Genomic DNA, 16,053 nt, shown 5'->3' on the forward strand with positions numbered 1-16,053 from the left:
AGCCTGAGCGACTGAGCGAGACTCCATCTCAAAATCAAACAAACAAACAAACAAAATACCCTCAATGGAGGCACATATGCCTCCTTTGAGAGAAGATGAGGTCCTTACACTAAATCAAAAGTCATTCCCAACTAAATGGCATGAGCCACCGTGCCCAGTCCAGCTGAAGAACTTTAAAAAAAAAATACCCTCAGTGGAGGCGCATACCTCTCCTTTGGGAGAAGATGAGGTCCTTGTATTAAATAAAAGTCATTCCCAACTAAATCTAGAGAGTAAATGAGTTACTTATCTGGGACATGTGATTTTTGTGCCAGATCATTTTAATATTCATAGTTTTATAATTTTATTGGGAGCAACTTATTTTTATATACTAATCTCAATCTCTTCACATGTATTCAGTAGTCAGTAAAACTTCTAAATTCCAGAAGAGAAATTATCAAAAAGTATTTGCAATGATTGTTTTCAAGAGTAAGTTTACACCCTCCCAAGGCACCTGCTTTAAATGGATTATTAATTAGCTTTTGTGAGTTCTGACATGCCTTTTGAAAAAGTCTGGCCACAATTTTATATAGCCATAACTCATATGTAATACTATATTGTGTATTTAATAGCTTCCTTTGACCTACAATGAAACTAGTGGCTTAATAAAATTAACCAGAAAAAACTAGAAATGTGTATGTATTTCAGACATTCGTTCAAGTAACATTTATAGGGTCTTTAGATAAAGTATACATGCTAGTCGTATTAGTATAAATTTTAAGAGCTATTTTTGATATGTGGTTTCTTTTGAATTTGTCAGAGATATTTAAAATGGAAAAAGACTCTCAGAAATCACCTAATGAATTAGAAAAGGGAGATTAAATGTCTAGTTAAAAGTAACTGATCTGTTAGTTGCAGGCACAGAACTAGCAAATAGGTTTCCTGAGAACTTTACTTATCACTTTTTCCCTCCAGCACTGGCACATCCAGTCTCTTTATTTAGGATTAAAAGCCTAACTCCTTTTTTGGTATTTAATCAGAAAAAATAACAACAAATTTGCTTTTGAAACATTTTTTGTTTTGTTTTGTTTTGTTTTTTTGCTCTGTAGAGAACAGACAGAAAAGTGAAGAGTTAATCAAAGGAACCTAGTGCTTAATTCCTTAAATTTGGAGAACAAGCACTGAAGGCATTATGCTTAGACTGCAAAGTCACACCAATTATTTTAAAATAATTTAAGCAACACACTACACCTTCTTTAGGCAGCTGGCAAAATCCCTTGGTTCAAAAAAAAAATGAATTTTCTTCTTGATGCTTGAAAGCTTGTGCTTTTGATTGAATGTGCACTTAGTTTAGGGCATCCGCTTTAGGTCATTTAACAGCTATGGCAAGATATTACATGGCAGTAAATAATCTCACCTTCCAGGTAAAATATTTTAAATGGCTTTACACTTCATATAGAGATGAGTAATCTATCAAAAAATCTAAGCATGATAAAGAAACCAGTGTAAGGGCCTCATTAAAACTGAGGACAACTTAATGTGGGTGCTTTTATCTAGGGTCCAGGTATGACTTGCAAGAAGCACTTAACTCAGAACACTTTATGGGCCTAGCTCTAGCAAAATGAATGTGGACATATTTCACACTCTCTTTACCTCACCCCAGTTACCTGTTCATCTAAAGCAGCTGTCTTCAATGTGTGCAATGAAAGGGGAGAAGATAACAGTCCTTGCTTATCAGAAATATTCTTCCTGTTTGCCTGATTCTAATATCTTAAAACATAATGCTCTGCCCTGTTTTTTTTTTATTTTCAATAAAAATGAGATGTTAAGTTTTAATCTAGAACAAAGCTCCTTCAAAAGTCCTTTACTAACTGACTGCAGGCTTGCAGACAATTTTTCTTTTTACTGTGGTACCTTAAAAAATATTGTGACTCAGGTTTTATTTTAGTAATTAAGGCAATGTAGAACCAAATTTTGTGTTTCACAATGAGGAATAAGAAGGAGACATAGGCTGGGTGCAGCGGCTCACACCTGTAATCCCAGCACTTTGGGAGGCCAAGGTGGGTGGATCACCTGAGGTCAGCCTGACCAACTATAAATTAGCTGGGCATGGTGGTGCATGCCTGTAATCCTAGCTACTTGGGAGGCTGAGGCAGGAGAATCACTTGTACCCGCGAGATGGAGATTGTGATGAGCCAAGACCATGCTCTTTGCACTCCAGCCTGGGCAACAAGAATGAAACTCCATTAAAAAAAAAAAGAGGAGACATTGTAAGAGGTTACTAGTATGTATATTATCATTTAGATAAGAGGATGAAACTTCATTCTGAAATGAAAGAAGGATTTTGTCAAACATTTATAGTAATAAAATTCTACCCACAAAATTGCTAATCAGAGTTTCCTATTCCTGGGCTTCTTGGTTATTAATTTCACTTGGAAGCATTAGTCTCAATATGCAAAAGCCTACCAAGGTTGGTCTTATTATTAATGAAACTAATGCAGGAATCATGTAAGGAGACAGCTGTTTCTCATTATTCCATTTTTTCATTTTAAAGAAAAACTTTAGACAAGTTAAAAGTAGTAGAGTTTATCTGAACACAAACAATTCGTAAATCAGGCAGCACTCGGAACCAGAAGAGGTTCTGAGAGTTCTGCCCAGCAATGTGAGCAGCCACCTTTTATAGGCCAAACACAGAAGCAAGGTAGATAAATCACTGGTTGGCTACACTAGGAGTCAGCCTTATTGGGTCATAGAGCAATGAGGCATCTACCTTATTTGGATGTGGTGTGATATGATGGCTGCCTATGACTGGCTGAAACCCTTTTGCTGGACTTGTAGTTAGGTTTTGGATTGTATACGTACTAAGGCTGTGTTTCATTATATAGGAACTCAAATTATAGAGACAGCCTCAGGTTAATGGCCTTTTGCTTATTTGATTTAACTGATTTATTGATTCTAGGTAAATGTGGTAAGACTTAGGGTACTGTATTTGTTTCCTAGGGCTGCTATAAGTTATGGCAAACTTTGTGGATTAAAACAACAGAAATTTATTCTCTCGTCATTCTGAAAGCTGGAAGTCAGAAATCACGGTGTCAGCAGAGCCATGCTCCCTAGGAAGGCTCAAGAGAAGAATCCTCCCTGTCTCTTCCAGCTTCTCATGGCTCCTAGAAATCCCTGGGCATTCTTTGGTTCACAGTCGTATCACTTTAATCCCTGCTTCTGTCTTCACATAGCCTTCTTCCCTGTATCTCTCAGTGTCTCTTTGTGTCTTCCCCTCCTATGAGGACACTAGTCGTTAGAGTTAGGGCCCACTTTAATCCAGTATGAGCACATCTTCAATTTCTACCTTGATTACATCTGCAAAGACCGCATTTCCAAAATGGTCACATTCTGTGGCTCCACGTGGACATGAATTTTGGGGGAACTTAGTCCATTACAGACATCACATCAAATAAGTTGCATTTTAATGTCACATGATTATAATTATTTCATGAGAAATAATGATCGGTTGTATCAAAAAGGCATCAAATATGGGATCATCATTAAAGGAGCCTACAGTGACTTCCCCCACTCTCTTCTTGCTCTACAATGGGTCTCACGTTAGGTCTCACCAGGATAGATATTTTAGCTAAAAGATACTGGTAGCTTTTTGTTGCTGTTGCTTGATGTAGTTCTCATGTGGAGGGATACCAACTAGAGAGAGCTGGCTTTAAATCTGCTCTGCGTGATGTAGAGTAGTTCTTTCCTCATCTAATTCTTTTAATGATTTGCCATCATTTCACCAAACAATGACCAATGGAGAAAAAAAAGTCAGCAAATGTAAGACAAGCCAATTAATTTTTTAATGGGAAATATATGAAACTATTTTCTAAAATTTAGTGTAAGAACATTTGCAGAATTTCAGTTATATCTATCATTTAGAATGTTGAAGTGTGACTTGTTCTGTTTCAAGGCACACTAAAGAGCCTAGCGTGCCTTAGGTAGTTAAGTGGTTCCCAGCAAGTTCTGCGTGGGGTTACCTGTTAGAGGTCAAACTAGGGCATTGAGGACAGTCTGCAGTCTGCTTCTTGTGCCCAAGGAGTAAACCTCACCCAACGTAGGCAACCTTTTTCTCTCAAGTCCAGAAGCCCCTCCTCACCATTAAAAACTGTGGCTAGCAAGCCATGATCTTTTCATCTTCAAAATGTCTTCATTGAATGATTGGTATTAGGTGCTTGGCATCAGACAAATCAAGAATTAAAAGAGGTATAAGTCTTAACGAGCATCAGACTTTGGTCAGATACCTCATTTGAAGTTTGGTTTGGTTAAATATCAACATTCGTTTGTGATTCTTCCAACTCCGTTTCAAACCACATAACCTTCGACTTAGAAATTTAATCAAATTAAGCATTGTGAATCCAGGGGTATGCAGTAGCAGCCAAGCAGTGGTTGGGATGTTCAAGTGCCTGTTAGAATCACTACATAAGCTGTTTATCTGAAAGAATGAGATTCCAGATGTGAATGACAGAAGACAGAGGAGGCAAGACATTCTGATTCCTCTAACTATGACCATACAACGTTTTTATATATTAAAACAAAATCTATGGTTTTAGTTTGGTTTGTCTTTTGAACACAACCTCTGTTAATTTTTTTCAGTTCTTTGTTTCAACACCAGTTTTCAGCTATGATGCCATTTCATACTACAAAATATTTAGTGACAAGGATGGCTACAAACATATTCACTATATCAAAGACACTGTGGTACGTTTCTTCCAAGATTTATCTCCTCAAAGATCATTCACTTGAGGTTGCTCAAATAACGCTCGGTTTCACACAACATAATGTTTGTCTTTTTATAGGAAAATGCTATTCAAATTACAAGTGGCAAGTGGGAGGCCATAAATATATTCAGAGTAACACAGGATTCACTGTAAGTATTGCACGAAGCGCGATGCACCATTCAGGTTTTAATTGGCACCGATGGACGTAAATGATACTGTAACAACTCTCTTAGTTAAGAAGATTTTTGTTACTCTATAATTCAGACAGTTGTGAGTTCATTTACCATTGTACATTTTAAATAACTAGTCAAAATGATTTTCTTTTGGAAAAAAGTCTTCAGTAGGTGGTAATTTCTCTTCTGATATTTGGTAGGTAATTATATAAAAAGTATACAAATTTTAAGATAATATCTGGTTCTAAAGGCAAATTTTACCCTTCAGCACTTGAAGCAATGAGCAAGTTTCAAAATACCCTGGAGGGCAGCCCATAGATATGGAGCATCTTTTGTAGTGATTCATTGTTATATAAGTTGAACATTATTATTTATAACAGCTATCATTTATGGAGCAATTACTGTGTACCAGATACTGTAAAGTAGAAATGGTTATCCTAAGTTTGCAGATGAGAAAAGGGATACTCATAAAATTTAATTAACTTGGCCAAAGGCCACAGTTAGTTAGTAGCAGACTAAGATTCAATCCTAAAGCATTAAATCTAAGGCTGTTATTGTTAACCTGAACATAGGACTGCTTTCTTACAGTTCTTTCCTCTTCAGTCCATTCTGCATACTATTTAAATAAACCATCTTCAAATAATCATTTATGATAAAACTGCTCTAATCACAAAAGTATACTTTATTTCTACAATTTCTAATACAATCTGCATCTAGGGATCCTCTCTTAGTGCTGAAAATCTGCCCACTATTAGCTGAAATTCTAGGAGCAAAAAGGTGAGGACCATTAGTCCAGGCTCATGGAATAAAAGCCTGTCAGAAATCTATTATCAATCTTTGGAATTCTTTGAATGGAGGGCAAAGGTGTTTGGACTTTCTTTGGAGCAGCCATTAAAATCACTAGAGTAAAGGGCAGGGACATGCTCAAAACTGGTGGGAGATTCATTTCAGACATGATGTGTTGAGGAGGTGGGGAAAAACTGAAGGCGGAGAGCCCCAGCTCTGGTCATAAGAGACCTGGACTAGAATAGTGGCAATGCAGTAGATGCTCTGAGGACAAAACTGCACCTCCTTCTTTGTTTGCGTCCTTAGCACTTAGCACAGCGCCTGACACAGAGGAGTTCAATACACATTATCTAAATGGAAGAGAGAGCAGAATAGACAGTAAAGACAGATGGAGGCTAAACAGGACTGGCGAAGGGAGACTGTCTGGGAAAAGAGAGAGAAAAGAGACAAACTGGACCCAGCTGCAAGGGTTAGAGAGGGAGACAATCAGGGAAGCTTCCACATACCAAGGAAGTGGCAGGGGGCTGTTGGAGAAAGACCCTGAGTCCTTTATTCACAGATTGTTTGAGGTTATGCGGGGAGGGCAAGGGACAGGGATGATGGGAGTCATGCAAAGTTAGTAAAGATGCGTAGAGAGGTGTTAGTTTAGGAGATAAATTTAGTGCTATAAACGAGTTGTATTCCGTTGCTTTTTTCTTCTACTTGGTGCTAATAAGATTTTCAAGATACCTAGGACAGAGTGAGAACTGGACTGCCTAATTGTCCTGAGAATTCAACCAAACTTCGGTTATCCCAAACTTTTCACATTCGTTGGGGGAGAATAGTGACAGTTTCTGATACTCAGATGAACGTACAGCAGAGTGAAAACCACATCACGAAACTGAATTTTCCACTTCATGGCTATTTTAAGACAGGTTAGAATCAGAACCTGGATACTTAAGTAACAAGCATGTTCTCTTCTGACTTGTTTTACATCTGGCTAAATTTACATGCCCTGTGTGTGGTATCCAGTGTGATATCCTCAATTTGTAGCAAACCTATCTATTGATAGGGTTTCTATAAAATAAATTCAAGATATGTTCAGAATCACAGATAAAATTAAATAACATAGTACAGAGAAACAGGTAAACTGTTCTTAATCATGGAAAAGGCAAGGTATGATATTAATACAATTTCCTAGTTAATTTGCATGGCTCATAATGAATCAGGGTATAATGTACCTGTAATAAAAACAGTATTCAGCATAATTTAATCTTCCTCTGATGATTTGGAAGTCAGAATAAATACACAAAGTTCAGTTATTAACAGCAGTTATTTGTGTACCTAAGCACCAATTAATAAATAGTTTCATTAGATGAATGCTTACCTATATTGATACTATATTAGTATTAATACTAACAATTCTATTATCACTTATTTATCAATACTTAATAATTTCTGGATATATTTTCAGGTTTTATTCTAGCAATGAATTTGAAGATTACCCTGGAAGAAGAAACATCTACAGGTAATTTATGTCCATTCATTCTGTTATTTCTATATATTGATATTTTAATATAAAAAGTCATCATCTCCAGGAGACGGAAAATATTTTTAAATTGTGGCACATCATAAAAATTATTTATGAATTGAGAGAAAACATTTGGAGAATGTTGTATATTACATCAGTATAAAAAACACACACTCTCAAAATGTTAGCCAATTCAAAGTATTTGTTTTCAAAAGGAAAAAACAAGAAATTCTAATGCTCATATAAATACTAAATACTATTTTGGTACTAAACACTTTAACTACATATAGTTAAATTGAGGACATTTCTTTATTTAACACACATTTGTTGAATACCCAGTATGAACCAGGCATTGTTTTTATTCTGATAATATGTGATTTCCTTCACTCTGGCTCACTTTGGCACCACCCATCCCTGTCCCTATATTAGTGCTTAAATTCAGTCCAGTTGTCCCCTTGATGACTGAAATGGTGCCCTCGACAGCCCTTTCTGGATGTGGAAAGGAAAGCGATAGTTACTACATGCTGGTAGTCTATTATATGCCAGGTACCTTTTAATCTGACTTACATATGTAATTTCATTTAATTCCTACAGCACTATGAGGCAGGTAATGTTGTTGGAGCCAGGATTCGTACCTGGACATGCTGATCTCTGAGCCCTTGCTGTTAACTGCCTCCCTAATGTTTCCAAGGTCACACCCAAATAGGGACATGTGCTAACATACTAACCCTAACAGAGGAAATAAGAAATTTGCCCTCTGTCATATTTCTCTGTTCCCTCCTGGATCGTGATCTTACTTTATGTGTGAAGAAGAATCACTCTCTGGGTCCAGCAATGTCTCTGGCCTGGCCACTCTCTGCCATGCCCAAGGCAAAGTCAGGGACAGCAGAAGAAACTCAGAGGTGGCACAGAAGACCCTGACAGCCACCATGGGGTCCTGACCTGTCCAGACGTTGGCATGACATCATCGAAACTCCTCCACATGGAATTCTGATTCTGAGGGTGTAGGATAAGGTCCCTGAGTTTGTACATTAAAGCCAATCAACCTGTTCAGGAACCACACAGATGACTCTGCAGAGTGAGTGTGGGGGCAATGTGGGCAGCACAGATTGGCTTGTGTAGACTGTGTGGAGGGGGCATTCCCAGCCTGAGCTTCCACAAGCCCAAATTTCCTGCTGAAAGGAATGAAGGCACAGAAGGCACTTAGAATTGTCATTTCTTATTTCTAATTTGCCTATTATTAATTTACCCTTCCTGATATATGGTAAGAACAGGGACTTTTTCTTGGTAATACTGCCAGATTTTCCTTCTATGTTTTGCCATGGGGTGGAAACAGAGAGATAGGAAGATGAAGAACTATGCATTCCCAAGCACTTTGTAAAGTGTAAAAGATGAATGGTTATGGGAAATGACTACCTCACTGCCATTTGAGGTGTTAGATATTTCTCCCACTCCAGGGAAACCACATAGGGCTTCTTCCTCAAGGTTTGTGCCTATTAAGGCAAAGATGGATCAAAAATCAAGCTACATCAAAATACTGTGATTCCCCTTTACTTTAAATGATATTGGCAACAGAAAAATAGAGTGGGTTTGATGTCAATATGTAAATTAGTCACTTTACATGGAGTAGTACATTTTGATAAATACAATCTCAAAATTTCAGCTTAGTTTTATTTTCATTTCCCTCTAGAATTAGCATTGGAAGCTATCCTCCAAGCAAGAAGTGTGTTACTTGCCATCTAAGGAAAGAAAGGTGCCAATATTACACAGCAAGTTTCAGCGACTACGCCAAGTACTATGCACTTGTCTGCTATGGTAGGTAACGGACCTCACACAAGCACACCATCCCCACGGGCATTGTTGTCATCCTCCTCACCTCTATCTGATCAATTCTTAGCTACAGTTAATGAGCACTTGTTATATGTACGAATCTTATCTTGTGCTTATAGAAAAAGAAATGAAAGGAAGATAGGATGGTATTATTATCTTCACTTTTTTGCAGCTGAGGAAATAGAGCTCGAGGAAACAGAGTAACTTGCCAAAGGTCCACACTGCGACTAAACATCAGCCAGGATTGAAGCAAGGGTCTGTTGCCTCTGAGTCCCATGCTCTTAACCACCGCATTCCACAGCACTAAGATTGCATGCAGAGGCAACCTATCATCTAGGCTTCACAGGATTTGAGCAATAGCAATAAAAGAAATGTTCTCTGATAAAATGGTTGCTGGACTCTCGGCCCCCTTTTCCCAGAGAAATATCAAACTCTCACAGCCAGGGGAATGAACAAAGGCTTAGAAACCTGAGATCCCCACCTCGGAGGTCAATCATTCCTCAAACTGTAATTTCAATGGGGATAGAAAATGAACCTTTGTCACTCAAGATGTCCTTTCTAAATTTGGAAAACATCGTGAATAATACATTCAAATATAACAAGCCATAAGTAAGAAAATCTACAAAACATTTCCTGATTGTTTAAGATATACGTACATTTAATGAATAATTTCTACCCATATAATTTTATTTTATGCACAACCTTTTATCTATATCTTGAGCATGTGGCAAACAATAAAACAGGTTAGGTTAAGAGGCCAATATAGATCAATGAAATATATTGGGGTCTAAGTCATTATGGAGATTTGGAAAACTGACTTGGGAATCTCTAATTCTCCAATCTCTGTCACCTCCCACAGCTTATTCCTAATTTGGGGCTGGGAGTTAGAGTACTTGGAAAAAGGTATTACAAAATGTATACTACCCTCCTACTTTAGTATCAGCTCCCCTGGTGGGGGGTATGTGGCTTAAAGAACAAATGGAATCTTTGGCTGCTTGATATCCCTGTTCAGTTGCAGAGGTCCTGAAGATCCCATAAAGGAACCAGAATGAAGGCTACCCTAACATGCCACTTCCTTCAGTCCAGCCACCTGGCCCCTGAACCTAAGCTGCAGCTCATTTGACTATGTGGACATGAATAAGCATTTTAACCCAAATGCTCCTTTCAAGATAGCACAAAGATGTCAGTTTGAAATAACACTTTTATAAATGTTTGGTCAGTGGCATCTTTGAAATGTCAAGAGATTGTTGTTCATGACCATATGTGCTGATTGTGGTTACTGGCATTTAAAGGTATGCATTAAATGTCCCTCTCAAGTTGTATGCAACATTTTTCAACCTAAGCTATGTATTTATGCAACATAGATTGAAAGCTTACGTGCCAGGCACATAGTATCATTGAACTAACCATACTGAGTCATCTGTTTATCTATCTTTTTCTCCTGGAAGGCAGGGGCTACTTTCTTTTAATCTTTGTATTTCTAAGATTAAGAGGAATGTCTAATACATAATAGACATTCAATGCTTGTGGAATTAACATAGATATGAGGTAATATTGCTGTCCTTTGCAAAGTCTACAAAAAACTGGTTTTGTGCTGATGTATTTGCTGATGAATGCATCAGTGACACTACATTTACATCCATGCATTTGTATGTGTATGCATTCTGCATTTGTATAATGCTTTAATGTTTTTGGAAGGCACTATCTCACATTTTATATTAGTTTGTCTTCCTAATATATACTTGAGCCTGTGTGCCCACTGAAGAGATGAAGAATAAAAGCCTAAGCTCTCATCAAAAGTTGGTGGAAGAGTCCTTTCTAGAACTTGAATCGCCTGACTTTTCCACCACTCACTCTTCCTCGGCAGTATGGTAATTTCCCATTTAGCAAAAAATATACTGTGTGGGAAGCATCACATCGTCTGGTGTTTTTGAAGCTCCAGTAAAATGAGTCACTGCGCCATCATAGGAAAAACCTTGAAATCTTTCCCTTCGGGACTAAGAGTAAAGCCTCATTATGTAACTTCAAACTCTCCCTAGGGATGGTTAGTAAGTCCCAGATGATAGGATCAAAACAGGTAAAATCATATCGATGATGCTGATGGAACAAAAGCATGCAAGGTAGGCTTCTCAAGGACTGATGTTTAGGCCACTAGGATCACACCTTCCGTCCAGTGTCAAATGCAGTCAGTCATTTATTTGTCTCATTTTTTAGGCGAAAAAAAAAAAAAAAGATGTGCAAGTTTCCATTATTGAAACTACACACTCATGAAAATTCCACAGGGTAGATGCTGGTTGATTAGACTCTAGAAATTTATATTCATGTCTCATTTCTTTGCACTCTGGCTGGAAATATAATATGTATGTTTGTCCTTTTTCGTAACTTTGATGAAAAACTGGCCAAAATGAAAATCTCTGCAATAACATTCTATAAAATTCTGAGATTCCACACAGGAACTTTTGGGTCTTGAGGGAGCCTAATAAATACCATCCTTTTTCCTCATTTCCAAATTAGACTAGGATTCAGGCAGGAAACCAAAATATTATCTTTATTACTTGTAAAGGCTAGTTGGAAAATGTGGTAAAGCTGTGTGGTTTCCCAATATTGCATCCCAGAATTATACTTACACAAATATGGGTACGACAGGGCAGCCACCATCTTCCTCCATGGGGCTTGGCACTGGCACAGGTACAGCACTGAGGAACAGATCAAAAGCATGTTCTCTGCAGGCAGAAAGATGCCAGAAGCAAGACAGAAGGAGCTACTCATACCCAAGTCTTCTCAGAACTCTACAAAAAATTCATTTCTCCTCTGCTTTGCATGGGCCAAGCATGCTACGCTAATGGGTTCCCTCCACATAGAAGGTAGCATCCTCACCCTATCTGGGGAGGCGGGGCAAATGAATATGTACCTCCAACCTCCACATTTGTTGCTTTTAACATACTGACGGAGCAAATTTATGCTTAAAAGATTTATTTCCAGACATTATTTGATCCTGTATTTCAAATAAGGAATAATTCATTTTTAATTATTTGTAAATCTTGCTAAAAATGGCCAGTTTCTGCATAGAGAAGCTGAATGCATGTTGGAATATGTAGTGGACACTGGTGTGCCAGCCAGATCCCTTCATCGCCATCTTCAGGACTGACTCAGTCATTTCTTCAGCTGCTGAAAGTGCTAGTGGCTGACAGCTTACAGCTGAACAGCCCCCTAACCCTAACTCCCCACAACACACTGGAGTTTTCTCTTCTCCCAGGCCACATCCAATGACTGCTTCATGCTAGGGGATAAAGGCTGGCCTTGTTGCCCCATTGGAGACAACTCTCCAAGCCATCTAGGGGTCTCTATGTGACGGCAGTGACATCTACCTTCCTCCCCTGCCCCATTCTTCCTCCTCTTCCCCCACAAGTGTGCATCCCAATACCACCCCCACAAACCTCCTTCCAGGACTGCTTCCCAGGGACCTGCCACAGCATATTGTAAAAGGAAGTATATCCCATATAGATTTCTGCATGTATTACTGCATGGAAGAAATACTAGATTTTACCCATCTAAATAAGCTGAACATTGAACCAAGAAACCAGATTGAAAATACAATCTGGGTACTGGTGAAGGTTGTTTGATAATAAAGACACAGCCAAAACTGGCCCAATACAGCGTGACATCTTCCCAGAAGGCCATTTGTCACTGCAGCTTCTGAGGTGCATTTGTGTAATTAGATATTAACGATTCAGGATTAGTCTTGGAAAAGTGCACAGGCAAGGCCTCTCTCACAGCTGTTCTTTGAGTGGGCTTTGATCTCATGCATTGTTTAAATGTAACTTAAAAGTGATGTTTTCTTCTCTATGGGGAAAAAAATAGCTGCAGAATTAAAAGATGTGCTGGCACTTGACACTAATCACAAATACTACCAGCAGCTCGTCTTGAAAACAAAGTGTTATTTTAACACTAAGCCATGATTTTGTTTTCATCCTGCACACAGGACCAGGTGTCCCCATTTCCACCCTTCATGATGGACGCACTGATCAAGGTACTCTCTTGCATGCTATTTATCTTGTTTCAAGTAATCCTGAACTCTCTGCGATGCTCCGCAAGAGAAAGCAGGACAGTTTCTCCACACCGCCAAGGGAACTGCGGTGGAATCCTGTTATCACACCACTTATTATTGCACAGATTTGGATATTATTTGGGTCAAACATGATCCTATGAAATTTAATAATTCTTTGCAGTGAGAACCTGGCATAACACAGATGAGTTATATCAGAGTGTTTAATTCTATCTTCTCCAATCAGCCTTATAAAAAGCACAGATTAGAATTGGGAAAAAACTTAACACATTCAGTACGATCTTCCTTCCAAAATAGAATTTCTAGTTTTTTGTTTGTTTGTTTGTTTGTTTTGTTTGTTTTTTTTGCTCAGGGGGTTGGGGGTAGGGGGTTGTTTGTGTGTGTGTGTGTATGTGTGTGGTAACATCCCAAACCAGAAACAAATTCTACATGTAACTTCTTCAGTTCAGAGCAGAGGGTGACTGTCATGCCAGCTTTTTTTGTTTTAACAGCTACATCACATTGTTGCCACGTATGAACGCCCTGAAATTTGGAGGCTCTTTCCATTTTCAACTGCTATCAAGACAGTCCTCCTCTATCCTGTATTTGTGATATTAGTTCAAAATAGTTCACATCTCAAAGACGACTGGTTTTGCTCTCAACAGAGTTGTCCGAGTGTCTAATTGCTCTGATACTGTCCTGCTGGCTCTCCATTATCTTTTGATTTACTATTAAACAACATTATAGGGTTGGAGTTGTTGGAGGCCAGGGACAATGAGGCAGATGCCACTGTCTTCAGCACTCATGCCTGCGATTGCTCCTGGACAGCTTTGGTGACAAGTCAGGAGACTGCCTTGGGATTAGTTTGGCTGTCAGCTCAATGGCTCAAGTACAGGTGAAAATAATGAGAAAAAAAACAGAATCAATTTGGGAACTCTGGACAGGATAGGCATGGTGATAATGGGACTGTGAATTTAGTTTCATTTTAAGATTTTTTTTAAACCTTGTGTCTAATAAGGAAATACTTGTAAGAATAACAGATTATGTTTCTTAATTTGACCATCTCAGTCAGTGAGATTGATTTCAAGTCGACAATGTTTTGTTTTAATAGAAATCACCATCAGTGTATAATTCCCATTTTATCAAGACTCAAAATAATAGCCAGCCTTTCTTTTTCCATAGCATGAATTTCCACTTTCTTGAGATCCTTCTTAGATTCCTGGCAGATCTCTTTACTGATTTTGAAGCTCCTTTATTTCACTCACTATTTACAAAATAGGTACATCCTCAGATATATCAGATGTAATTAAATAAGTGCTAACTGAAAAAATAGAATTCAAATTCTTTCAGAGCACAATTCCACAACTTACCTAATGTGAAATTATTCTCCTATGTTCATTATAAATGCAGATTCCCAGGCCTTCCCCAAAGATTTTAATATGGTACATCTTAAGTTATGCTTGGAAGTTTGTATTTTTAATAGTAAATGTTCAACTGCTGTTTTGGAGCAGATGCTGTGTCTCTTATTTACATCGCATTTGGTGTCAGCAATCTCATTTAACAAATATTTATGGAACTTCTACCACATTAAACCAGACACTGCGCTAGGTCCTGGGTCTATCTATAAAATAAAGAGATACTGGGTTAGATGATGTCCTTGTTCTCAAGGAGGTTATAGATGAGTAAGGAATATGAACATGGAAATGAGCAGTTACAATACAGTGGGGTAAGTTCTAAGATAGGGGAACTACAGAAAGCCTGGAAGCCCACAGGAAGAGCAGCTCATCTGAGTTTGGGGGATTAGGAAATGTTTACTAATGATAGCTACCACAAGCCTAAGACTCATGAATATGAAGTAGGTGTTGATGCTGTTTGGATGATTGGTTTGATAATGGTTTTTCACTGAGATAGAGGATTCACTGTAGAGATCAGGTTTTGGGAGGATGATGAATTTTGTTTTAAATGTTGAGCTTGAGGCACTGATGGGATGTTTAAGTGGAGTTGCTCTGTAATGACATTATTTTGGATCTGGATGTCAGAAGATCAGTTTGGACTGAAGATACTGATGAAAGTCATTAGTTTATGGAGCATGTGGTAACTAAGGCCTTGGAAGTGGATGGCATGAGCAGAGTGACAATACAAGAGTGGATAGGGTTAGTGGGGAGTGAGCCTACAACAAAACTGTGTGGATCATCAACACTTGAGAAATGGAAGGAGAAAAATGAGCCTGGAGAGGAGACCAAGAAGCAACAGAAGGAGGGGAATAAACTTGAGAGTATGGTATTGTGGAAAGCAGGGGATGAGAAGAACTCAAGGAGGAGGAAATAATCAGCCGTGCCAGATGCTGCAGAGAGTGAAGGAAGACTTGCTCTAAATTAATGGACTTAGCAAAAGGGAGATTGACATTAGCTTGGTCAGAGCCATTTCAGTGGAGCAGTGGAGGTGGAAGCCAGATTAAAGCAAAATTAGGTCTGTATAAGTAAGTTAAAAAAAAAAAAAAAAAAAAAAAAGCAGTATTTCCAGTTGGCCTGAGTGTGATGAGAAGAGGGGATTGGTGGGATGATGGCTGTAAAAAGTTGATGTAGGTTTAATTTTGTTTTTGAAAGAGGATAAACATTTGAGTATGAGTGAATGTTGATAGAGGAAATCAGGAGAAAAAATGGAATGAAAACATAGAGGAGGGAGGTCCCTAAGAAGTTGAGAAAGGATGAAGATCAGAGACAGATAAGAGGATTAATCTCTTGTGATGTGATGGGAGAGAATAAAGAAATTGTTGGTATAATTGTATGAAAGTTGGAACACAGTGAAATGGCTTCATTTTCCCTGCAAAGAGGGGGAGGGTTATTTGAACATAGCAGGTAGTACTTGAACCAGATTCTGTGGGAATCCAGAAGAGCTGGAATTGACAGGGAGGGCCCAGTTAAAGCTTAGTTGCTTTCGGCACAGAAAATGCTCATTAAAATTAACTAA

At 38.4% G+C, this 16,053-nt stretch overlaps 1 protein-coding gene across 2 annotated transcripts in view; it reads left to right on the forward strand.

The window, feature by feature from the left end:
- Nucleotides 1-16,053, forward strand: part of FAP (fibroblast activation protein alpha) — a 72,841-nt gene that overhangs the window by 35,766 nt on the left and 21,022 nt on the right. For both annotated transcript variants that reach the window (XM_033231297.1, XM_033231298.1), the window contains 5 exons: nt 4,615-4,719; nt 4,818-4,888; nt 7,152-7,205; nt 8,899-9,023; nt 13,021-13,068. In XM_033231297.1, the coding sequence (XP_033087188.1) occupies nt 4,615-4,719; nt 4,818-4,888; nt 7,152-7,205; nt 8,899-9,023; nt 13,021-13,068 (403 nt within the window). The remainder of the gene's footprint in view (nt 1-4,614; nt 4,720-4,817; nt 4,889-7,151; nt 7,206-8,898; nt 9,024-13,020; nt 13,069-16,053) is intronic.

This window comes from Trachypithecus francoisi, unplaced genomic scaffold, assembly GCF_009764315.1.
Source record: "Trachypithecus francoisi isolate TF-2019V2 unplaced genomic scaffold, Tfra_2.0 Lachesis_group13, whole genome shotgun sequence".
Taxonomy (NCBI): domain Eukaryota; kingdom Metazoa; phylum Chordata; class Mammalia; order Primates; family Cercopithecidae; genus Trachypithecus; species Trachypithecus francoisi.